Source organism: Balaenoptera borealis (assembly GCF_965194805.1).
Source record: "Balaenoptera borealis genome assembly, chromosome: 3".
NCBI classification, from domain to species: Eukaryota; Metazoa; Chordata; class Mammalia; order Artiodactyla; family Balaenopteridae; genus Balaenoptera; species Balaenoptera borealis.
Genome location: NC_138866.1, coordinates 148499400 through 148525406, shown reverse-complemented (window position 1 = coordinate 148525406; position 26007 = coordinate 148499400). Strand labels below are relative to the sequence as shown.

General features: G+C 42.7%; 1 protein-coding gene across 4 annotated transcripts in view; it reads right to left on the bottom strand.

Annotated features, from left to right (window-relative positions):
- PDE8A (phosphodiesterase 8A) overlaps nucleotides 1-25333 on the bottom strand; it is a 147460-nt gene extending 122127 nt beyond the window's left edge. The window contains exon 1 of one of the 4 annotated variants that reach the window (XM_082388313.1): nucleotides 24408-25333. In XM_082388313.1, the coding sequence (XP_082244439.1) occupies nucleotides 24408-24626 (219 nt within the window). In that variant the 5' untranslated portion in view covers nucleotides 24627-25333. The remainder of the gene's footprint in view (nucleotides 1-24407) is intronic. The other 3 variants (XM_082388314.1, XM_082388310.1, XM_082388312.1) reach the window with 3 other exon arrangements.
- Between the last annotated feature and the right edge of the window lie 674 nt (nucleotides 25334-26007).

The following is a 26007-nucleotide window of genomic DNA, read 5'->3' as shown; positions in this document are numbered from 1 at the left end:
GACTCATGCAAACACGAAGTGCAGAGTGAGATCTTTTGAGCCTCAAGAGAGGTTCGGTAGGGACTCTGGCTCTGGGACTCTGCAATTCTCCGAGCTTTTTCTTGCCCAGGAGCTGGCGTTGTCCTCACTGGGGGGTGGGGTGGGGGTGGGGACATCTATCCCTCAACCACTCCAGTCCAATTGAGACAGTTTATATCACATGCCTGCCTCTGAACTAGTGACTGGGACCAGAGGACTTCATGTCCTGTCTGACTTAGGCCTGGGTTATGCATCTATTACTGAACAAATAACTGTGGCAATAAGGACATTAGGGACCACCCTGGAGCTGGGGGTGGGCTCAATCCCACCCAAACTTCACAACTGCTATGCATAGGAGAGGGGAAAAGGAGAAGAATTACAAAAGTTACCAAAGAGGTGTGGTAGAGACTGGCTGGCTGTTCAAAGCCAGTTCCTCTCCTTCCTGGGCACAAACAGATATAGATGGATCACATTTCCCAGCCTCCAGGGCAGTCAGGTGTGGCCAAGTGGCCAATGGAACAGACATGGACTATTTCCAGATCTGGTCCCTAAAAACCTCTCACCCACAGTCCTTCATGCTCTTTCCCCCTCTGCAAGCTGTCCGTGCAGACATGCACAATGATCTTGGGGAGCCACGTGTTGAAGATGGCAGAGCCACAAGATGGAAGGGAGCCTTGGTCCCTGAATCGCCACTTAGAGAAGAGTCCTCCACTGATCAGGAACACCTATTTTAAACTTCACGTAACTGAGCAACTTCTTTCAAGTTGAGACTTTTGTATATTTGGGGGTTTGTTACAACAGTCAGCCTATCCTAACAGGTGAAGGAATTAAGGTCCACAAGGTTGGATGACTTGCCCAAGATACAGTTAACCAACGAAACAAACACAAAAACACAGAATGCAGTGATCTTGCCACTGGAATGCAAAAACAGAATAGAAAATAAGTAATAGTTATGAAACCACAGGATAAAAAGAGAAGTAATGAGCAATACAGCATCACTAAGTATCTTTTAGGCAGAATGCACAAGTAAGGAAGCGGATCAACTGGAAAGCCCTTTCTATGTCAAAACTTGTGGAAATTTTCCCACAAGTTATCTCCCACAAGTTATCCATTCTTCTCTTAGCAAACAGAATTACTGGAAAGTTTCTCTGATAACTGAGAATGCAAACTGCCTCAGAGTCAGAATTAGGAATAATAACTGTCATTACACATAAAAAGCAGTATTAATTCTCAAGCTGAAAAGCATTTGTGGGCTTGGGCTGAACCCCAGTGCAGGGGCAGCGACCATCTGTCTGACCAGCACCCTCCCTTCCTCTGAGAGCTGCTCCCCATCCAACTACCTACTTCTGTGAAAGCTGTTGCTCATCATAGAAGCCACCATTGGCCGCTGGGCAGGCAGGTGTTCCAAGCCAGGCTGTCCTAGTTCTTCCCGGGGATTCTCAAATTGGAATCAAAGGAAGAGGCTCAGTCCCTCCCTATTAATGAAGCTGTGAAATATGAGGCCAGGAGCTATTGGTGGGCACTGTTTCTTGCTGAGCAGAAAGAAGCAGCCCAAGAAAACGAAGATGACACCACATGAAAGGGAGAAGAGTCCTGGTTTCATGTGGCCCAGAGGCTGGCATACCCCTGTCCTTCCCATGGTTTGGTTATGTAAGCCAGGCTATGGTGGCCCACAAATTTCACTTTGGGCCTCAGCTTGTTTAGATTAGGATGTAACTTGCAATCAAAAGAATCCTGACCAACAGAATCAGGAAAATTGCCTCAAAAAACAGATAAACAAAAAAATTCATAATATCTCACAAATCTCCAAAAGTAAAATGAAAGTACAGAAGTATCAATGTCGAGTATGGACTCAGAAATCAGTGCACCAGGATTGAATCCAAGTGCTGCCAGTTTCTAGCCAGGAAACCTTGGGGAAATTGTTAAACCTCCCACTTGCCTCAGTTTTCTTACTCTTAAAGGTGAACCTTTAGGGTGACACCAAGCCCACTGGGTTTTCTTAAAGATTAAATTAGTTAATACACATAAAGTACTTAGAACAGTACCTGGTATGTAGTAAACATTCAATACATGATGGTTTTATTGTTACATTTGATCAATCTTAGTTGATTTTCAGGTTAGTGTCCCGTGTTTTCAGTAAGTCAAGGTGGAACCAGCCAGGTGAAAATAGGTGTTGACCAGAGAAAAAAGCATGTTTGTCCCACACAACCTGACCCTCAGCAGTGCACCATCAAATCCAGATGCTCTTTCATTTGTAACGAAGGGACAACTTCTTCAGGGGCCCACCAAGGAAAGGCCAGTTCGGCAGTCTCAGACCCCTCCAGGAGGTGAGCGAGGATACGCTGTATCAGCCACCAGCACGCTCCTCTGCTCCCTAGGACATCCGCTCTCTCCGAACTCCTTCAACTCCCTGGGCCCTCAGGGCCACAGTGAAACAGGCAGGAGGGTAAATGCTGTCCCAGAGCAGCCTATAGGGACCTCTCCATCTTCTGAGCATGCATGACCTTGACAGTTTGAACCCTTCGTCCCATCTTAGGCTTGTCTTTCTTTTTTTTTTTTAAGTAATAGAATTTCACAAACACAAAAATTTGAGGGCATTTTTTCCAGACACAAGATACTTTCTACAGCAATCACCTACTTCCTTCACAGAGCTCTACCTTCGCCAAAGTTCTTTTGCTATTTCTGCTGATTAAGTTGGGCAGAAAGTCTCAGCAGAGCACTTTCGTGGAAACTGCACAGTCAAAAAGTCCAGAGGTCTTTAAGTGCCTGGAAGTGTAAGTAAGTATTTGAAGCATTCAGTCTGTAAAGGCATGGGATAAAGCTAGAGAAGGGGGCAGAAGGCACATCAGGCTGGGCTTTGAGGTCATGGAAAGGGGTCTGAATCTGGCAGTGGGAAGCCACAGAGGGTTTGAAGCAGGGAATGGCATAATCAGGTCTGTATCTGATCACCCTGCCTCCTCTGAACCTCTGCTTGCAGGGTAGCAGATCTCCCAGACGTCTGCATGTGGGATCAGCTTATCTGAGAACCAGAGAAATAAGGTCTGAAGACATGTTTTTCAGAAGAATAGCTTACGTAGGGTAGAAATTCCAGAAATTTTCCTCATGACGGAGAAATAAGAAGGTAGATCATTTTAGCAACCTGGCTCTAGAGTAGTAGAGAAGGCTGAGAATACTGGGAGCGGGGCAAAGCCCTCATGCCACCAATTAGAAACCACTGACTCCAAAGCAACCTGGTGGGGAAGAGCCAGGGCCCAGAGAAGGTGTCATGCTCGCAGGGCTTTCTAGAGCCTGGCAATGGGACAGGCACGCTGCTCTGACTGGCCAGAGACTGCCCACTGGAAGAACAAGTTCAATTCCTACTAGCCCTGACCAGAGACCCTCTCCAGCCAACCTACATTATTTTACTCCAGCAGAAAACTGAGCACAGTAAGCAAACTTTACATTGTAGCAAAGCTAGCCTTGTAAACAAGCAAACCCAAACCAAAACTGTGTGATTACCAGAGAGATTCATGTGGGATCTGAAGCTGTCCTACGTTGCAGAAATATTCTTGGCCTCTCAAGACAAACATAGCTTTTGGCACTGAAAACTGTTTTTTGGTTTACAGGCCAGAAAACCACTGCACCCCTGTTTATTTTTCCATTATCAGTATATTCAGCAGCACTGAAAGGATTTAACAGAGCTTCCTTCTCTCCTGACCTACTGGTGAGAAAACACAGTTCTGATCAATAAGCAAAGAGAAACCAGAAAAATCTGTCATGTTTATGGTGCGTGACAGGTATCTTCTCACACCTTCTCTCATACACTCATTTTTTTTTTGGCTGCATTGGGTCTTCGTTGCTGTGCGCGGTCTTTCTCTAGTTGCAGCAAGTGGGGTCTGCTCTTTGTTGTGGTGCGCGGGCTTCTCACTGTGGTGGCTTCTCTTGCTGTGGAGTACAGGCTCTAGGCACGCAGGCTTCAGTAGTTGTGGCGCACGGGCTTAGTTGCTCCGCGGCATGTGGGATCTTCCTGGTCTAGGGCTCGAACCAGTGTCCCCTGCATTGGCAGGCAGATTCTTAACCACTGCGCCACCAGGGAAGTCCCCATACGCTCATTTTATATACAAGGAACTGTGGCTCACAGACGAGTTCCATGACTTGCCCCAGCTCACAGGTGAGTAAGTACCAAAGCCAGAATTCAAATCCAAGTCTGATGCTAATTCTCCTGCCCTCTTTGTATCACAGCAATGGTATACTCAGATTTCTGACCAAGCACTGGAGAATCAGGGGTCAGGAAGACACATACAAATAGAGGCAAGCCTATTCCCTAACAAGTGTATCATCTAAAAGGGGAGGCTACATCACTCATCTCACATTACCTGCAAATGCCTAGTGCAGTTCCTAGTGCACAGTAAGCTCTAAATAAATGTGGCTTGAATGAATGAAGGAAGATTTTGCTGTGATCCAATACTCTGTTGTCTAATAAAGAATTAGTGACTATCACGCAAACTCACCAAACCAGAGTTCTCTGTGTAGATGCAAAGTTGATGCGTGAGGGCTTCCCTGGTGGCGCAGTGGTTGAGAATCTGCCTGCCAATGCAGGGCACACAGGTTCGAGCCCTGGTCTGGGAAGATCCCACATGCCGCAGAGCAACTAGGCCCGTGAGCCACAACTACTGAGCCTGCGCATCTGGAGCCTGTGCTCCACAACAAGAGAGGCCGCGATAGTGAGAGGCCCACGCACCACGATGAAGAGTGGCCCCCGCTTCCCGCAGCAGGAGAGGGCCCTCGCATAGAAATGAAGACCCAATGCAGCCATAAATAAATAAATAAATAAAAATTAAAAAAAAAAAAAGTTGATGCGTGAATTCCTACAATGGGGGAGAAGTGAGACTAGAAGGCCTCTAAAACACTTTCTAACTCAGTCTCTGAAAACTAATCTCACTGTAGAGGTGAGTGTCTAATAGAAGTACTGACTGATTTTTGTCAATATTAAAAACAAGTATATGCTGGCTCATACCGTCGACTATCAGTTACCCCCATAATGGTGTTCTGAACTTTTGATAATACTGCTGGACCGCAGTGCCAGGCCGACCTCATGCCTGCCTTCATCCCAGGCAAGGCTTTATTGCAGCTCACCTCACTTGGAATTTTGGCTTTTCAGGACCCTAGTGTTAGGACCCTTAACACTACGATAACAAAAAGATATGGTATAAATGCTTCGGGAGGCAAAAGGAACAAGACTTTCTGCTTTTATCTAAAAATGTTAAGGGGGCTTCCCTGGTGGCGCAGTGGTTAAGAATCTGCCTGCCAATGCAGGGGACATGGGCTTGAGCCCTGGTCCAGGAAGATCCCACATGCCGCGGAGCAACTAAGCCCGTGCGCCACAACTACTGAGCCTGTGTGCCACAACTACTGAAGCCCGTGCGCCTAGAGCCTGTGCTCCGCTACAAGAGAAGCCACCGCAATGAGGAGTCCGCACACCGCAAAGAAGAGTAGCCCCTGCTCATCGCAACTAGAGAAAGCCCGCAGGCAGCAACGAAGACCCAACACCAGCCATAAATAAATAAATAAATAAATTCATTTATTTATTTATTTTTAAAAAATAAAAAATAAAAATGTTAGGGCAGTAAAGGAAGCCAGTCAAATATGTAGTGAATGACTACATAAATACTGCATAACTCCAACTCCAAATGTATGGGTTATAAACCTAGAAGAAAAAAATAGGTATCTGTATATGACTTTAAAATGAAAAAAGAACCATTTTGCAATAATCAAGCAACTTCACTAATGATATCCAAATTCTGATACCCAAATTATACCAGAAATTTCAAGTGTTCAATTTCTTTATTGCTTCTGATACAATAAAACCGCTAGACAAGAGAATACTTTGCCTTTTCCTCCTCCATAAAATGAGGAGCTTGGGTATGGTAAAGTTAAAAGTCTCATTAAGTAATAAAATTCTAAGAAAATGGAAGATTTCAATATGTAACTTATCTGGCCAAGTTCATAAATAAAAATTTTAAATAAAACATACTGCTAAAAAAAATAAAAATAAAAAAATAAAAACATACTGCTTTTTCATTATAGACTGCCCAAGATGTTTTAAAACTTGCTGTAACAGAACTGTTTTTCAATCAAGACTTAAAAATAATAGATTCTCCTTCTAAAAATAAATCCTAAGAAAATGATCACAGATATGCATAAAGACTTAAGTAAGAAGATGTACATGGCAACATTAGTACTGCCATATAAATTATGTTCTGAAGAATTTTAAAGACATGGGAAAATACAGTTGGCTCTCTGTATCCGCAGATGCAGAACCCTCATATACAGAGGGCCCACTGTACTATACCGTTTTATATAAGGGACTGGAGCATCCACAAATTTTGGCATCCACTGGGGGTCCTGGAACCAATCTCCTGCAGATACCAAGGATCGACTATAGCTGCAATTTATTATTAAATTTAAAAGTCAGGATATAATACTATACAAAGTATCCATTTAAAATTTACATTTTAAAATTTTGATTTAACAGATACACACCACTATATATAAAATTATAAACAATAAGGACCCACTGTATAGCACAGGGAACTATATTCAATATCTTGTAATAACCTATAATGGAAAAGAATCTGGAAAAGAATATATATATAACTGAATCACTCTGCTGTGCACCTTAAACATTATAAATCAACTATACTTCAATTTTAAAAAATACATTACGGCAAAAACAATTTTCTTAATTTAAAATTTCTTATGCATGCATATTGTCTTAAAACCAAAGGCCAATATCACACCTAAGGGTGAAGAACTGGACACATTACCATTAAAACCAGGATGAAACAAAGATGCACACTAACACCATTATTATTTAACAATGTTTTGAAACTCCAAAGCAATCCAATAAGAAAACAAAGATTAAGAAGTATTACTGATACTTTTAGAAAGAAAAACCCAAAACCATCAGTCAGCTAATAATGTAAACATTTATCTCAAATCCAAGACACTCTACACTTAAAATTTATCTATTTCACTATAATAAAAAAAGACAATCAACTGAGAAACTATAATGATGTTTATTAAATTCAGCAACATCAATATATTTTATCTAATTGAAATAATTAGTTAAAAGATTTAATGCAGAAAAGATTCTGGCTACAACAGAATTATCCTAAAAAGAAATGAGACCCATATGAAAATACATAAAATAAGATAAACAATAAATTCATATTTACAGACAGAAGAATCCTATAAAGCTATCAATTCTCCCCAAATTACAGCAGATTTAACTCCAATACAAGCAAAATCTCCCCATAATTTGAGGGTAGAACAAAATCATTCTAAAATTAACATGGAAGAATAGACAAGAATGGGTTAAGGAAATTTTTTTTAATGGGGCATAATGAGGAGAAGGATTAACCTTATCAGACACTATTAAAACATATAAAGCTATAAAAAATGAAATCAGTGCAGTAACAGTACAAGCAAGAATAGATAACCAAAAACAGACAATGCAGGGACTTCCCTGGTGGTCCGGTGGTTAAGACTCTGTACTTCCACTGCAGAGGGCATGGGTTCAATCCTTGGTCGGGCAACTAAAGATCCCGCATGCCATGTAGCACAGCCAAAAAAAAAAAAGACAATGCAAAGATATGATAAAGGTGAAAGTATAAATTAATTAGGAATAAAAATAATTATTCACATAAAAGATGCTGGAATAATAACTAGCTATTTTGGAGAGTTATCTCACATTATATAACTAAAATAAATGTCAAATTTTAAAAACTAAATGTTGGAATTAAATAAACAAAATGAAAAATTCAAAAACATATGAATGAATACTGTATTATATATCTGGATGGATAAGGACTTAAGCTTAAAATAAAGGAAGAAAAAATAAAAATTGTCACTGTAAGAGAAAAACGATACAATTGTAAAATCAAACAAATTAAGATAAAAAACTGAATTATTAAATCTAAGTTGAAAATATATATGAATTGCATAGTTTGGGATTTATTTATTTACGCATGCATGCATGCATGCATGCGTTGGGTCTCCGTTGCTGTGCGCAGGCTTTTTCTAGTTGCGGTGCACGGGCTTCTCATTGCGGTGGCTTCTCCTGTTGCGGAGCACGGGCTCTAGGCGCACGGGCTTCAGTAGTTGTGCCTCGCTGGCTCTAGAGCGCAGGCTCAGTAGTTGTGGCGCATGGGCTTAGTTGCTCCACAGCATGTGGGATCTTCCTGGACCAGGGCTCGAACCCGTGTCCCCTGCCTTGGCAGGCAGATTCTGCACCACCAGGGAAGTCCCATAGTTTGGGGTTTTTTAATGTACATATTTTCTAGTTCTATCCAACAAAATGGCTCCCAAACAATGTTATTCTCGGAATAATGAGCACTCCTAGCACGGAGGTCGTACTTTCCAACACCATTTCCCACTAAGAGAACCAGGATGCCTTAGAGTAAAAGGCTTATTGCTGGTCTGGGACAAGAAAGGTACAAGTTGAGCCAGGGACAACTGGTTTTTTTTTTTTTTTAAAGATTAAAAGAATCATGTTAGGGCTTCCCTGGTGGCGCAGTGGTTGAGAATCTGCCTGCCGATGCAGGGGACACGGGTTCAAGCCCTGGTCTGGGAAGATCCCACATGCCTCGGAGCGACTAGGCCCGTGAGCCACATTGCTGAGCCTGCGCGTCTGGAGCCTGTGCTCTGCAACAAGAGAGGCCACGATGGTGAGAGGCCCGCGCACCGCGATGAAGAGTGGCCCCCACTTGCCGCAGCTAGAGGAAGCCCTCGCACAGAAACTAGGACCCAACACAGCCATAAATAAATAAATAAATAAAATTAAAAAAAAAAAAAAAGAGAGACTGTGCTCAGTACTTTGAAAAAAAAAAGAATCATGTTAAAAGGATATAGGAGTCAGTTTGAAGGAGCCCCCACTGGCCAAAGGTGTTACAATTCCAGTCTTTAAAAAAGAAAAAAAAAAAGAAAGACTATAACAGATCCAAACACATCTAACCAATGAAAATCCGTATGTCCATAATTACATTTTTTAAAAAGCGATATTAAAAAAACCCAACACATTCATTACCATTTGAGGCAGCAACTCCTTACTATTAAAACTATTAATTAAAGGGAAAAATTAAGCACTTACGCTGCCTTTCCAATAGGAACTATATTTTATAGTAATCTAAAAGCTCTAGGCCCAACTGATAAAGGAAACTTCTGCTTTACAGAAGAACATAAACTACTGCATGGAGAAAAGTGAACTAAATTAGGAAACATCATTCAGTAACTGTAATGAGAATTGTTATTGTAGATAAGGATTATCAATTGGTGGGAAGGAGGGAGGGAGGAAGGGAGGAAGGGAGGGTGGGAGGGTGGGAGGAAAGGAGGAAGGGAGGGAGGGAAGAAGGAAGGAAGGAAGGAAGGAAAGAAGGAAGGAAGGAAGGGCCTTGGGTGAACAGTTTATGGTGAATTAAATGGAAGGGCGGGCCTTGGGTGAACAGCTTATGGTGAATTAAACATTTGTATAGTGCCAAGGGCCACAAGGTCACTTTCTGGTCATATGAGGAGAACCTAATGGTTCTAGTGGAGGAATCAGATTCTCATCATCTTAACCCAGTGGTCAATCTGAGCATCTATAATGGTGGGTCAATCAGATATCATGTATCTTCTGATGTGATTCGTGAATCACCAATGATATAGTCTAACCCAAAACATTTAATTTTAATCCATTTTGGATACAACTTCTAGTTCACAGGAAATATAGCAGATAGAGGGAAAGCTAAATGACACCACAGGAAGCAGTAAGATGAATCCAGAAGTTGGGACAAAGTAAGTGGTCAGGTCTCTTTAACACGTCAGTGTGATTTAAAAAGGGGGGCAGGGGCTAGGTTAAAAGCAAGGTAAGGGGGAAAGTAGCAATGGGGTGTGGTGGTGGTGGGATGAATTGGGAGGTTGGGATTGACATATATACACTAATATGTATAAGATAACTAATAAGAACCTGCTGTATAAAAAAATTAATTTAATTTAATTTAAAAATTCAAAAAAAAAAGCGAGGTAAGGGTCACAACAAGTAGATGCAATGCAGGAGATGTTTCTGGGATCATAGTAGATATTGGTATGGTATGATATGTGTATTAGATAAGATAAAACAAATTATCGGAAATGGAAATGTGCAGATTATTGGCTGTAAAAAGTCCATTGCAAAGCAGTATGTATTTATGGTGGTTCCTCAAAAAATTAAAAATAGAATTACCATATGATCCATCAAGTCCACTCCTGGGTGTATATATCCCCAAAAGAACTGAAAGCAGGAATTCTAAGATATGCACACCTAGGTTCATATGCAGTATTGTTCACAACAACCAAGAGGTGGAAGCAATCAAAGTGTCCATCAATGGATGAATGGATAAATAAAATGTGGTATATGCATACAATGGAATATTATTCAGCCTTAAAAAGGAATGGAACTCTGATATATGTTACAACATGGATGAAACTTGAAGACATTATATTAAGCGAAATCAGGCAGTGGCAAAAGTACAAGTACTACATGATTCTACTTATATGAGGTACCTAGAGTAGTCAAAAGGGAATGGTGGTTGCCAGGGACTGGGGGATGAGGGAATAAGGAGTTTAATGGGTATGAAGTTTTAGCTTTGGAAGATGAAAAGGTTCTGGAGATGGATGGTGGTGGTGGTTGCAGAACGATGTGAATGTGCTTAATGCCACTGAACCGAACACTTAAAAATGATTAGAATGGTACATTTTATGTTATGTAAACTTCACAATTTTTAAAAACCCAGTGTGTACAATATAATGTAATTTCAGTGAAAAAATGCAATTGTATAGATAGAGAGATAGATGCGGGGGGGAGACAGGGAGAGACAGACAGGGAGACAGAAAGGGGGGAGAGAGAAAGGGAGGGAGGGAGGAGAGGGAGAGAGAAAGAATCTAGAAGGATATGTACTAACATGTTATAATAAATGATCTCTAGGTTGTGAAAGCATTTGCTAATTTTCTACACTTTGTATACTGTAATAAAAGAGGATGTTGTATAAAGCAGATGGGAAAAAAACATAAAAGGAAGAGTGCTAGATTTGATTTCATAAAAATATAAAATGTCTACAATTTTTTTAAATTGCCTATTATTTTTAAAGTAATACATCCAATAAAGAGAAAAAGATTTGCAATAAGCACAAGAGATCAAAACTTAATTCCCAAACACATCAAAAAGCTCTCATAAATAAATTTTTTTTAAACTCTAAAACCCAAACAGAGAAAATAGGCAACAGACGTGAATTCACTGAAGAGGAAGTTCAAGTGTCCAAAACACACGTGGAAAAGAAAAAGTTACAATAAATGAAATAAATTATAATTAAAATACTAATAAAATATCACTCTCCCACAATCAGATTGTTGAAAGCATAACAAGCACTTTCATATGCTCCTGTGATACTAAAACTTGATCACATCTTTCTAGAGGGCAATTTAACAATGCGGATCATGAGCTTTTAAAAGTTAATAGTCACAATACTATGAACTACTCATACATGAAACATAGATTAATCTCAAAAACGTAATGCTGAGTGAAAGAAGTGTTACATAAAAGAGCACATGCTACATAATTCCACTTATATGAAGTTCTAGAACAGACAAAGCTAATCTATGGTGGGAAAAAAAATTAGAAGGTGGTTGCAGGGATGGCAGGGAGAGACAGCCTGGGAAGGAACATGAGTGAACTTTCTGGAAAGATAATATTATAACCTTGACAGAGGTTTGGATTACACAGATATATGTATGCATCTGTCAAAACTCAGCAAATGCACAATAAATATCTGTGTGTTTCACTGCATGTAAATTTTACCTCAAAAGAAAAATCTAAATACTGGACTCTAATTAATGATATGCATGCTGCAATATTTTAGGAGAAGTGGACTGATGTCTGCAACTACTTTAAAATGCATCAAAGAAAAAGGAGATGGAGATGACAGACAGACAGATACACAGTTGTCCCTTGGTTTCTGCAGGGCATTGGTTCCAAGATTCCCTCAGATACCAAATCCACGGATGCTCAAGTCCCTTATATGAAAGGCATAGAATTTACACATAACCTAAGCACATCCTCTCGTATATGTATACTGTGAATCATCTCTAGATTACTCATAATACCTAATACAATGTAAATGTTATGTAAATTGCTGTAAATACAATGTAAATGCTATGTAAATCGTTATTACAAGGCAAAGTCAAGCTTTGCTTTTTGGAACTTTCTGGATTCCCCCCCACACACCCCCATTGGTTGAATCCTCAGATGTAGAACCCATGGATACAGAGCGCTGACCATATATGATAAAGCAAGTACAGTAAAATGCTACCATAAAATACAGGAGTTTGGGGTGCACAAGGGTTCACTGCAAAATTCCTTCAAGAATGCTATATATTTGAGATTTCTCATAATAACATGTGAGAAATACTAAAAAAAATTAGTCAACAGCCACAAGGCAGTCTTCTGAAGTGCTGGAAATATTCTCTCTTGATTTGGGTGGTCGTTACATGCAGCATATGTGGGTAAAATTTTATCAAGCCATACTCTTTAAGATTTTGTATACTGTGCTAACTGCATTTATATCTCAAAAAAATGTTTTAAATAAACAGCAATCAGAATAGGACTTTAAAGTGTATATAATTAATATACTCAAAAAGATAACGAGTATGCTGTAACAAAACAAAAAAAACCCATGAATAAGCAGTTATAAAAAGAACACACCATAAATCTTGAACATAGAAACTGTCCAATTTAAAAACTCGAAGGGTGGCTCAGTGGTTAAGAACCCGCCTGCCAATGCAGGGGACACGGGTTCAAGCGCTAGTCCGGGAAGATCCCACGTGCGGCGGAGCAACTAAGCCCGTGTGCCACAACTACTGAGCCTGCGCTCTAGAACCTGTGCTCCGCAACAAGAGAAGCCACTGCTCGCCTCAACTACAGAAAAGCCCGCATGCAGCAACAAAGGCTCAGTGCAGCCAAAAATAAAATTAAAAAAAACAAAAACAAAAACTCAAAGGGCTAGATAGCTGAGTAGACCCTGAGGAATGAATCAATGAGCTAGGAGAGTGAGCTAAAGAACCCTCCCAGACTATAGCACAGAGATGGGAAGTAAAAGAAAACTGAAGAGATATAGAGGACAGATCAAAGATGTGCCTAAATCCGATCATTTGGAGGAATCTGCAGAAGGGAAGGGAGGAAATGGAAGGGGGGACAACATTTGAAGAAATAACAATTAAATGTTTCCTAGAACTAAAAGAATAAAACCATTTAAAAAAATAGTTTTTAATTACAGTTATTTAAAGTTATCTACAAGGATGGAAGGAAACATAATACCATTTTATGAGTAGCTATCTCCTGATTGTGCAATTTAAATGATTATGCAATTTAAGGTCCTTTTCTTTTTCAAGTTTTCTAAAATGAACATTACTTTTGTAATGAGAAAAAGTAATAAAAGTTTACTTTTATAAAATAAATCCAGAACCAAGATAAAAGAAAGGCTTTTAAAAATTCCCTAACCTCTCTTTCCTCTGACTTCTACCCTATGCTATTACAGTGAACCTGTTTCTGTAAGCAGTCACCACAAACTTGGGCAAGTCATTTGATCTCTTTAAATTTCTGCTCCTTTTAGGTCTTCAACAGGGAAAATAAAATCCCTCCTTCCTACCTCACAGGAGTTTGGTGAACATCAAATGAGATGATGTATAAAAATTGCACTCAGTATACTCTGATTTCTCTTCAGATCAAATAAATCTTTCGCCTTTTACTAAAGATTTCCGTGGAGAGAAACAATTCTGAGACTCACAGACATAGAAAACAAACTTACTGTTACCAAAGGGGAAGGGGGGAGGGATATATTAGGAGTTTGGGATTAGCAGATACAAACTACTACATATAAAATAGATCAACAACTAGGTCCTACTGTATATCACAGGGAACTATATTCACTATCTTGTAATAAACTACAATGGAAAAGGATATGAAAAAGAATATATATATGTGTGTATATATATATATATATATATATATATATATATATAAAATCAGTTTGCTGTATACCAGAAAACACAGCATTGTAAATCAACACAACATTGTAAATCAACTATACTTCAGTTAAAAAAAAAAAAAAAATAGCGCCCAGTCAACTATACAGCACTGTAGAAATTGAGCATGTTATCACAGTCCTTCTAAGCCGGTAAACCCCAACCTCTGAGTCACCCTCCACTCCCCTCATCCCTCACTCCCCAAATCCAATCCATTCCCTAGCCTGCCAGCTCTTCCTTCCTTCCTTTCCCAAACCACTGCACTACCTAGTTACACCTGGTCATACTTTGTGCCTGAACCACCACAATAGCGCCCTGGGTGATGCCCCGCCTCTAACTTTTCCTTACCCCACCCAGTGCACTTTCCTCCTAAAACTTAATCTTCATAAAATACATTCATCCTGTAACTACAATGCTGAAAATGAAAGTTCTCTCAAGTTTACAGGATGGACTTCAAACTCCTTAACCTGGTTTTCAAGCCTTCCCTCCTATCCCTGGTCAACCTCCTCACTGTTTGTGGAACAAGCCAGCAACCCCCCACCCCATACACACCCTCATTCTCTACCCATCCAGGTTCTCCCAGTCTTCTTAGCCCAGGCCAAACCCCTCCCTCCCTTCCTCCCTCTGCACCTTCTGATCAATCCAGACCAAGCTCCTGCCTGTTCTCTGAACAACCACTCCATCCCTCAGGCGTCATCCTCACTTCCAGGTCAGAGGCCTGCCCCACACTTCCAGAGAGGACTATTTCTGCCCTGAGGGCAGGGCCTCCTGCTTGGCTCCTGTATCTTCTGTACTAGGCACTCAAATTAACCTGCTAATCATTTTAGTCTGTAAAATAAACTTTCTCTGCCTAACTGAATTTTATTGTAATTATTTCTTTAGTTTTCTTTATAGTTTTAATATCTATATGTATATCACATATATTCCTATATAACATACTGTTTAGCTATTAAATTTTAAATAAAAAGAATTATACTTTATAAATTCTTCTGTAAGTTCTTTCCTTCAACATTTGTTTTTGAGATTGATCTATGTTCATATCTGTACCTATAAGCCATTCATTTTCAAAGCTGAAAAGCATTCCTTTGAATATCACAACTTATTCATCCATTATGTTGCTGAGGGATATTTGGGTTTTATCAAAAAGTTTGCTATTAAAAGCAATGCTCCTATGAACATTCTTATGCATGTTTCAATACACATATGTGTCTCTAGGATTGAAATTGCTAGGTCTTAGGGTCACATGTTTAACACTACTTGGTAATGACAATGGTTTTCCAATCGGTTTTGCAACTGATTTATGCTTTTACTTACAGTGTTGAAGAATTCCTCAAAAATACTGTCAGGCTTTTAAGCATTTGCCCATTTGGTGGGTGTAAAATGTTATTTCATTGTGGTTTTAATTTGCATTTCCGCAGTGAGGCTGACATCTTTTCACACATGTATTGGCCATTTGGTTTCCTCTTTGATAAGCTCCCTAAGTCTTTGCGTATTTTTCAACTGGGCTGTCCTTTTCTTATCTACTGTAAGAGTTCTATATTTATTCTGGATACCAATCCTTCATTGGTGTTATGTGTTGCAAATATCTTCTTCCAGTTTATGGTTTCCTTCCTTTTCACTCTTTTGATGAGAAGTTCTTTATTTTAACTTAGTTGAATTTATTAACCCTTTCCTTTATGGTAAATGCTTTGTGTAACTTGTTTAATAAGTCCTTCCCTACCCAGAGATCATGAAAATATTTATATTTCCTTTCAATAAAAAAGTGTTAGGGGCTTCCCTGGTGGCACAGTGGTTGAGAATCTGCCTGCCAATGCAGGGGACAAGGGTTCGAGCCCTGGTCTGGGAAGATCCCACATGCCGCGGAGCAACTGGGCCCATGAGCCACAACTACTGAGCCTGCGCGTCTGGAGCCCGTACTCCGCAACGAGAGGCCGCGACAGTGAGAGGCCCGCGCACCCCGATGAAGAGTGGCCCCAGCTCGCCGCAACTGGAGAAAGCCCTCGCACAGAAACGAAGACAAAAAACACAGCCAAAAATAAATAAATAAATAAATAAGTGTTAAAATAAAAACTTCAAAAAGTTATATAAACAATCAATTAGCACATGAAAACATACTCAAAATTATTAGCCATCAAGGAAATGCAAATCAAAACCACAAGGAGATACCACTACACACCCACCAGAATGGCTAAAATTAAAAAACTGATAACACCAAACGGTGGCAAGGACGTGGACCAACGGAATTTTTATTATATACTGTTAGCAGGAGTGTGGAATTGTATAACCCTGGAGAAAGGTCAAGCTGTTTCTTAAAATGCTAAATATAACAGCTATCCTATGACCCAGCAATTCTACTTCTTGGTAGTTACCCAAGAAAAATGAAAGCATATGCCCACATTATAATTTATACTAGAATATTCATAGCAGCTGTATTTTTTTTTTTATAAATTTATTTATTTATTTATTCATTTCTGGCTGTGTTGGGTCTTCGTTTCTGTGCGAGGGCTTTCTCTAGTTGTGGCAAGCAGGGGCCACTCTTCATCGCGGTGCGCGGGCCTCTCACTATCGCGGCCTCTCTTGTTGCGGAGCACAGGCTCCAGACGCGCAGGCTCAGTAGTTGTGGCTCACGGGCCTAGTTGCTCCGCGGCATGTGGGATCCTCCCAGACCAGGGCTCGAACCCGTGTCCCCTGCATTGGCAGGCGGATTCTCAACCACTGCGCCACCAGGGAAGCCCGCAGCTGTATTTTTAATAGCCAAAAATTAAAAGTGGCCCTACCATCCCTCAACAAGAAAATGAATAAGTGAATTGTGATCTAGTCACACAACAGAATACTACTCAGCAAGAGAAAAGAGCAACATAGATGAATCTCAAAAATACTACGCTGAATGAAAAAAGCCTTACACAAAAGAATACATTCTTTAAGATTCTATTTATATGAAACCTAGAACAGGCAAAAATAATTTACAATGGAAAAAAAACTGTGGTTGTTAGTGGGTGGGGTTAGGAATGGAAGAGGAACACAGAGAACTATTCTGTATCCTGACAGAGATTTGCATTACACGAGCATACACATTTGTAAAAAAAAAAAAAAAAAAAAAGGAAACAAATATTTTAATTCTAGGTGATATGCATACTGAAGTGTTCAGGAGTCACGTATACTGATGTGTGGAACTTACTTGGAAGTGATTCCAAAAATAAAATGGATTTCTGGGTGGATAAAGGGATAGAGAGAAGTGGTAAAGCAAATAAAGGAAAGTGTTAACAGCAGAATCTAGGTGGTAGGTATACACGTGGTAATTCTTTCAACTTTGCTGTATGTTTGAAAATTTTCACAATAAAATATTAGGGAAAAGACAAAAATATATTTTAAAAAGGAAGAGATGTGCTTTAAAAAAATAAGCAGATAGGGACTTCCCTGGTGGTCCAGTGGTTAAGACTTTGCCTTCCAAAGCAAGGGGTGTGGGTTCGATCCCTGGTCGGGGAGCTAAGATCCCACATGCCTCACAGTCAAAAAACCAAAACATAAAACAGAAGCGATGTTGCAATAAATTCAATAAAGACTTTAAAAATGGTCCACATCAAAAAAATAAATCTTCAAAAAAATTATCAAAAAAAAAAAAGCAGGTATATTTGAGCAAAGTTTGCCTTTGAAAAAGGTAATTGAAAGAAAAAGATCAATCCTTACAGGTACTGGTGCTTTGGAGTTTACAAAACACTTTCACACAGATTATTTTAAGTGATCCTCACCAAAACCCAGGTATTCTAGTCTCATTTTATGCTTGAGAAAACTTAGGATCAGAACTTGCCAAATATTACACAGCCGGTACCTCACAGTGCTGGACTTAAAAACAAACACCTCTGGCACCTCCACCTCCGTTCTTTCAAATACACCTCACTAGGGACCTGCCGGCAACCGCAAACATTTGAAGACCACGTGGAAACTGCTGATGATGTGCCACCAGCCCTTTGCTTGTCCCATGAGCAGAGTGACAAGGCTGAAACAGCTGTTGTACTACACTAGCAGGACATGAAAGGGAGAGGCACGCAGACAGTAAATGAGCATGAACTCAACAGATCGAAGGTGTGTTTCCAACCCACACAGAATAAAAGAACTGGCAAGCCCCCCTCGCTGAGTTCTTTGAGGCCATGCCCAAAGTCTGGGGAAATCTGTGATATCCTTCCTGTCTATATAGATGGGCAAACTGCATATGAGGCCTGTAGCTAAGAAACTGCAACACAAAACTTGTCAAAACAGCTCTCTGACAAGATATTCCACCACTCTTCTTACCAGAGCAGAACAAAAGTAGAACAGAAGGACGAGATCCAGGAACACTGCTCAACCCTGACACGGCCAAAATGAGAGGCAAAAGCTTTACTAATCACTCCACAGATTAATCACTGGCTTCAGGGTATTTTGGCTTTTTGTTAAAACATATAACAACACACCCCAATAATTTTGGTTAAATTTAAACAGGTGAGATAGACCCACGGAATATGAATAAAAGCCCTTTCAGCCTTAGAGACTGGTGTATTTATCCAAACATTTACTTAGTGTGCCAAACACTTGGGGAACTGTAATGAAACTAGGACACAGTCCTTGCCCTCAAGCGGCCTAGAATCCAGCCGGAGGCTCAAAAGAGAAAACCGAGCCCACAAGGGCTATAGGAGAAAGTCCCAAGAGCAGAGGAAAGAGTGCAAGTATAACCAGGGCCTCAAGAAAGATTTCAGCTGGGCCTAAGTCTGGGAGGATATGTATGTGCAGAACTGTGGGCAGAAGAAGGGGGCGAGGGGCTGCACTCCAGGCTGGCTCCTATGGAGGTCCTGGCTAAGGAAGGCTACCTGCAGCCTGAGCACGAGGGAGAGGAAAAAGTACCCCTGAGGGATGCCTGCCAACTCATTTTAGAGAGTGAAGAGGACAGATCAGAGGGCCTCACAAAATGCCTGACTTGAGGAATTAACTGGGACAGGGCTGAATATGGCTGTGACTTCCACAAACATGGGAACCTAAGGTAGGGCTGGAACCAACTGCCCCAGTAAGTCAAAACTCAACAAAATCTTAATAACACAGATTCAGGATGCCTGCTTAAAACCCAGGTGGACCTGCGATGTCTGTCGCCTAGCAGAAGGCCACAGAATGGTAGATGTAATAGAGACAGGTGGTTCTCAGAGCACCAAGCCAGGAGATAAGCACCAGGAACAATGGCTTTGAATCCCAGCCTAACTGTATGGCCTTGGGTGAGTTCCTAACCTCTGGCGCCTATCTGCAAAGGGAAATGACACTAGCCACCTCACAGGGTTGAAATGAGAGAACATCTGAGAGGCATCCAGCACAGTGCCTACCACGTAGGAGGCATCAAGGAAAGGGGGATACTACTCGTATGAACAGTCTGCTGTCTAAGAACTTCAGAGTCCAATGCCGCCTACCATCCCACTGTGTTGAGAAACCAGGCTGAAGCCACTGTCTTTGGATACGACCAAGGGCTTACTCATGTCCTAAGCAACTTCTCCCTCTGTTCTTTGATTTCTTTTTATGTTAATTTTTAAAAATACTCTGCCCATTAAGGCATTTTAGGTTATTCTGAGATGTCTGCCTCACCCTGTGGCCTCACATCACAAACCTTCCCCTACTGAAGAACCCAATCCAAACAGGCAAGCCGTCCAAGGGAAAACCAGTGTCATAAGCCACTTCACAGGGAACATTTGTGCCAGAAGGGACCACAGGCCCCATCCCAACACTCACTTCAGCAAGGACAGGGCCAAGGCCAGCCCAGGGCAGGTCTCAGCTGATAGAGCTGTGACATTCATAACATCACTCTTAAGAACCAAACTTAAAGTTATGGTGGTAATGATATTAAGCACTAAAAACCATATATAATACAAAGCATTTTATGTATATAATAGGCATTCAAGAAAAAATTTAAAAGCAGTTATCTTTATAGCTAGGCCTGGCAAGATAATGAGATTCTATACACCAAAAGGCATAAGAACACAATGATGACAGAACTCACAGCCCATGAGCTCAAGATAAAATTATAGTCACTATTTCAGGAACAGAAAGTTGGGTCTCGGGGCTTCCCTGGTGGTGCAGTGGTTGAGAATCTGCCTGCTAATGCAGGGGACACGGGTTCGAGCCCTGGTCTGGGAAGATCCCACATGCCGCGGAGCAAGTAGGCCCGTGAGCCACAACTACTGAGGCTGCGTGTCTGGAGCCTGTGCTCCACAACAAGAGAGGCCACGATAGTGAGGCCCGCACACCGCAATGAAGAGTGGCCCCAGCTCGCCGCAACTAGAGGAAGCCCTTGCACAGAAACGAAGACCCAACACAGCCAAAAAAATAAATAAATAAAAAATAATTAAAGGTGCTAATTTAAAAAAAAAAAGAAAGTTGGGTCTCATTTTCTCAACCACACTTTCACAGGGAAACTTTCAGTAACTCCAGATAATCTACCAAGGGCCGGTGACCCCTAGTTGCAGGGGTGGGGGGGTCACTCAGGTCACACACAAAGAAAAATTCACTTTCTTTTAGGAAAATATAAAAATTTGATTAATCCACGCTGTATGTTAAGAGCAGGCAACAAATTTTATTCCATAGCTGGAAACACCAAGAAACCACTAAACTTTGGTGGACTAGGGTGGGTAATTTCACCAGTTTTGTGGAGGATGGTGGGCTGGCAGGGAAAAGGAGGGAGGAAGACTAGGAAAAAGGGGAAGGTGGTGAAAAATAAGGGAAAACTAGGTGGGGGGGGCGGAAATGACACAAGCAAATACTAGAGATAGACAAATGGAGAATCGGTCTGAGAGCTGAAGGCAGTAACCCCTGGTTAGAGGTTAGCATGTGGCCACGCCATCATCTGTCACCTGTTGTGTTCTGCCCACCCAGCTGCACTAATCCTTAAATCTCTACAGGGAAATCTACTAGACTCACCAGGGTGGAAATATATTATTCCCTGAGCACAAATGCTCAGGAGCATTACCAGAGACTTCCAAAAACCAAATCTAAATTCTACAGCCTCCACTCTAGTTAAAACTGGTTTCTATTTCTCCTTTATATGGGCTGGCCGGATTTTCCACTTCTACAGCCTAGTCCACACAATTCTCCAATTCAACCAATGTCTGTGGAAGGCCTACTGTGTGGGGGGACACAGCAGGGAACAAAACAGACGTGACTGCCCCTCACAGAGCTGATCAGTGACACACGATGGGGAGGGCATCCATCTTTAGCAGTGCACTGGGTGTTTGCAAAAATGGAGGGAGGGTGAGCGTAGGGTCTACTCACACAAGTCTTTCAAGGGCAACTGAAAGTCCTAGCTAAGGAAAGGGAAAACGGAGTAAATCTAAAGACCGACAAGAAAATGTTAAATGTTACAGCTAAAGTGCACCCTGATACAAAACAAAACTGTAAGTGTTCAAACTGAACACAGCATTCATTATCCGTAACCACATAGGCTATAACTCCTGAAATGGATAAACAGCCAGAGTATTTTTGGTAATACTTAAATAAGTTCATAAAGATGACCCAGCCTAATGTATTACAAGATCCTAAAGTACCTTTGGAATCATTAAGAAGCAGATTATGTTTACTGAGTTTTACCGTTAAGTATGTTTCTTGTACTTTGAATATCGGTATCTCATGTTAGGAATCGTGTCTTAACATGTGGCCTGTCTAAGATATACCTCAACAAATGGGCTCCATAATCAAACACGTTTGGGAAATGTTGCACACTCTAAACACCACTTGGAGATTCAGAGTGTACTTTAAGAAATTAAGCTTTCTGACAAATCCTGTATGAAAGAAATCTGCCAAACTTAGTCTGAGCCAGTATTTCCCAAACTAATTTGACCATAGACACTTTATTCATTTAATACTTATTAACAGTCCACAAATTGCTTCATGGAACACATGTGGGATACTACGCTACAGGTGTAGGAGATGATTAATCCGAAAATGCAATTGATTATCAATCTCCCAAGCATTCTGATGAACTGGTGTTTACTATATGCTATAGAAATACAAAAACTTCCCCAATGAATTTCTGACTGGAATTCACTCAACAATAAGCTGACTTACTATATTTTTAAGAAAAAATATTTTTAATGAACTAAAATTGGATCTTGATATGTTAATATAAAGGAATTCAAATTCATTATATAATAATTTTACTTTGCTAAATTGCTGAAAGCTTATCTTCTCTAAACATGGGTTTTTAAATTTCCAGAGTATACTCTGGAATATCTTAATTTCAAAAGATTCATTTCCTTAAAGAAAAAATACTGAACTAAAAAAATGCTGATATTTACCTCTGCCTATTACCTGATATGCCTAGTTACAAATATCTGTAACTGAGATGTGGTATCAACATATATAGTTCATGAATAACAAGCATGGGACTATTATTTCTATGGTTGTGGGGTTATTTATAATTTGACTCCTCCTCCTGAAAAACCTAACCTTAAAGCCTACATTGGAGGTTTTATGGAATCCAATTCCAGTGACTGAAAAACTTTCATCATTCAGTTAACAACAAAAATAAAACTCAACAAACATTTATTTAGCACCTACCATATGCATGCCAGTGGATTAAGCACTGTAATGATGAATGTATTTTTCTGGACCCCAACTCAAGACAATGGTCTGACAATCGGCAGAATACTTGAGACTATTAGAAACTCAGGGGACCTCTAGGCAACGTGGATGGCAGAAGAGCAAGCTGCTACACTGGAAATGCTTACAAGACACCTGGGTGAATTCAGGACAACTGCCCCAAAAAGGCCAATAAGGCACAAGGGCCTCTTTCTTAAAAAGCTACGTTAGTGACTAAAAGTTTAATATTACTTAATGCAAGATAACCAATATCAGATTTGGGTCAAAAACTTGAAAGCTGTTACAGCTTCCATATTCAACTTCACCTGTGACGTCTTTTTTTTTTTTTTTTTTTTAAAGCCAGTTAGGTAGCTTAACGTACAAGCATTACAGTGACATTAAGAGCAGCTTAGGTTAATAGTTTAAAACTATCACAGGTTTCTACAAAGACTCTGTAAGAGAAGGAATCCAAATCTGATCATCAGAATGAATTTGAATTTTCAGATAGCGCAAGACAGGGGGAGAAATCACTTCATCTATGTTATGCAACGCTGAAAAAGACTTTTCACTTTTATAGAAAAGGCATGATGACTGCTAGAAATTTAAGACAGAAAGTGAACCAATTTCTATCCCTCTAATTTGGGAGGTCTAGCAGTACTCAATAAGCAAGAAAATCAAGACAGTTTCGCAAATGACTCTTTTAAGCAGCAACGAGAGGGATGATCCTCAACAATCTGCAGCCATACATACAGGAATATTTTCCCCTAGTTTAATAACACATAAACAAACGCGTGAATTCCAGCTCTAAAATTTCAAGTCAGAGAACCCGAAAGCTGCTGCAGTCTGTCCTCATGAACACTTTTTTCCTTTTTTTAAAAAGGAAAAATACCTTCCCTTTAGAAAACCTTAACAAAGACTAAGCCCAGAAACTCTGACAAAACACAGCCAAGGCAATAGGCGCTGGAGAAGACACGCCATTTAAAAACACAGTCACAAACTGTCCCAGTAAGACTGCTTAATAAAAAATTAACTTTGTTCTGCTGAATGCTTCAAAAATCGCGTTTCTGATACTATTTTCTAATTACATATGCTTCAAGTACAACATGCATGCTAATAAACGTGAACCTCAAATACATGTGCAGTGAAGCAAAGCTGATGTTCCAGATTACATTTTAATAGTCCCAAAGAAAATGGAAAACTGCAACTGCATGCTTGTGCAAAGCTGACACAGGGAAAACGCAACATGGTGGTAGGGTCCAGTACCCCGGCTTCACAGTGCTAGCCGACCTTCCCTTTCCACCACGAGAACCAAAAGAACAAAGTTCACACTGATTTAACGTTCAGGGTCCCGCCAGAGTATCCTGGGGGGGGTTCCTCTGTACCCGCTGTTTGGTAGGTAATGGATTCAAGCGCCTGGGTCAAGTTCACAGCGGTCCCTCCTGCTCGACACGTCGGGTCGGATATGTCCCAGGAACCGACGCCACGGCTCGGAAAGCGTCCTAAGCACAACTCTACCAAGCACGGTCCCCAGGACCACGGTTGGTACGCCTCCGGTCGCTGCCCTGGCAAGACGGTCCGGTGGCGTCCGTCAAAGTCATCCAAAGCCGGGCGACAGGGCACCGCGAGCCAGGAGGGAGCCCCACCCGTCCCTGAGGGAAAGCCGCCGCGCCGCGGGGCCCGAATTTCACCGCGGACCGCAGCCTTGGAGGCCCCGCCCGCCCGGCACCCCTTACCGTATTGCCGTTGCCGCTGCCGCTGCCGCCGCTTGGCTCGGACTCCACGAGGCTGGAGCCGCAGGACCGGGCTGAGGCGGCCGTCGTCTGGCCGGGTGGGAGGCGCGGCACGCCGGGCTGCAACGGCGGCGCCGTGGGGCCCGGCGCGTCCTCGGCCTCGTTGCCGCCGTGGTACACCGCCCGGCTCTCGGAAGCGTGGATGCTCGGGGCACAACCCATGTTGGCGGCGGCGTCGCCGACACGCTGGCGGGCAGCCGCGAAACGGTCAGTAAACGGCCAGCCCGGCGCCTCGCGGACGCCTGGGCGGGCGGGCTGGCGGGCGGCGGCGAGCGCGGGTCTCACGCCAGGAAGTGCGGCCGCCCCTTTTTATCGCGGTGCGGGCGCAGCGGCTGCAGCGGTGGGGAGCGGGCGGTGGGGCGGGCAGAGCACCGCGGCCGCCCCTCCGAACATGCCCTTCCTAAAGCGGGAGCCGCTGGCCGCCTCCCTCACATCGCCGCGCTCGCCTCGGCCGCGCCGCGCTTCCGGGGAATTTCGGGGGAGGAGATTTGAGCTCTCTCGACCCGAGAGCAGGCGAGTCCGCGCCGTGGAGCGGCGCGACCCCCGAGGGAGGTGAGCTCCCTGCTGCGCCCGCTCACGGCCCCGTTCCCGCTCCGCGGCGCTGCAGCCGCCGACTCTCGAGGCTCGGGCAGCCACGCCGCTCCGCCTGCCGCCCCGCGAATAAATGCTCCTGGTCCGAGGGCTGGTGGCAGAGAAAGCTAGCCTAGATCTCTCGCCGTTGAGGGGTAGGGGCCGGAGAAAGCCGGTCGGGGCGGCGAGGCCGCGTCCGCCCGGGTAGGGAAGGACAGACCTCGGCTCCAGTCGGATCTGAAGCCGTGCCGTCGAGAAGCGCTGAAGCGGCGGCGCTCACCCGAGAGCTGCGGGCGGAGCGGCTCCGGCTCCGTTTTCCGGGCCGGGTCTTCCCGGCAGCACGCCGCGCCCAGCCCCCAGCGGTGACCTCCAGCGGGTGCTGGCGTCAATGCAAAGCAGCTGGGGCGCTCGCCGCCTCCTCCCGGCCCCTCCCACCACTGAGCATGCGCGGACACGATGGGTAGGGGCGCGCTGCCCGGCTTGGGGAGAAAGACTTGCCCAAGGCCACACACAGCCACCCCGGGGCCTGTGGGTTCTGACCTCGGGCCTGCGGCCACCAAAACCCAGGCCAAAGGGTTCGAATCCCAGCTCCGTAACCTAGCAGCTGCATGACTAATAGATAATTAGAGATAACGGTGATTATCTCTGAGCCATTAAAGAGGCCGGTGGAAGGACCGCTGTTTCGGGTGGCCCCAGGCAGGTGGGGTCCGGGCGTCATTGTCGGGGGCCGCAGTCCTTGTGCGTTCCCTCTCGCGCCAAGACCTGGAGCACCATGCCCGCCTACACAGGCGACTGGGAGGCTGTGATGCTGGGATGCTAAGAAGCTACATTTAGGGGCAAGCTGGGGACGCCGTCCTACTCTCCTATTAACCAAAGGACGGGGCGCCCAAGACCCCAAAGGCTCCTTGCTTGCGGGAGCAGAACCAGGCGTCCGCCGTGCCGGGCGAGGCCTGTGATGACGCGAGACGCGTTG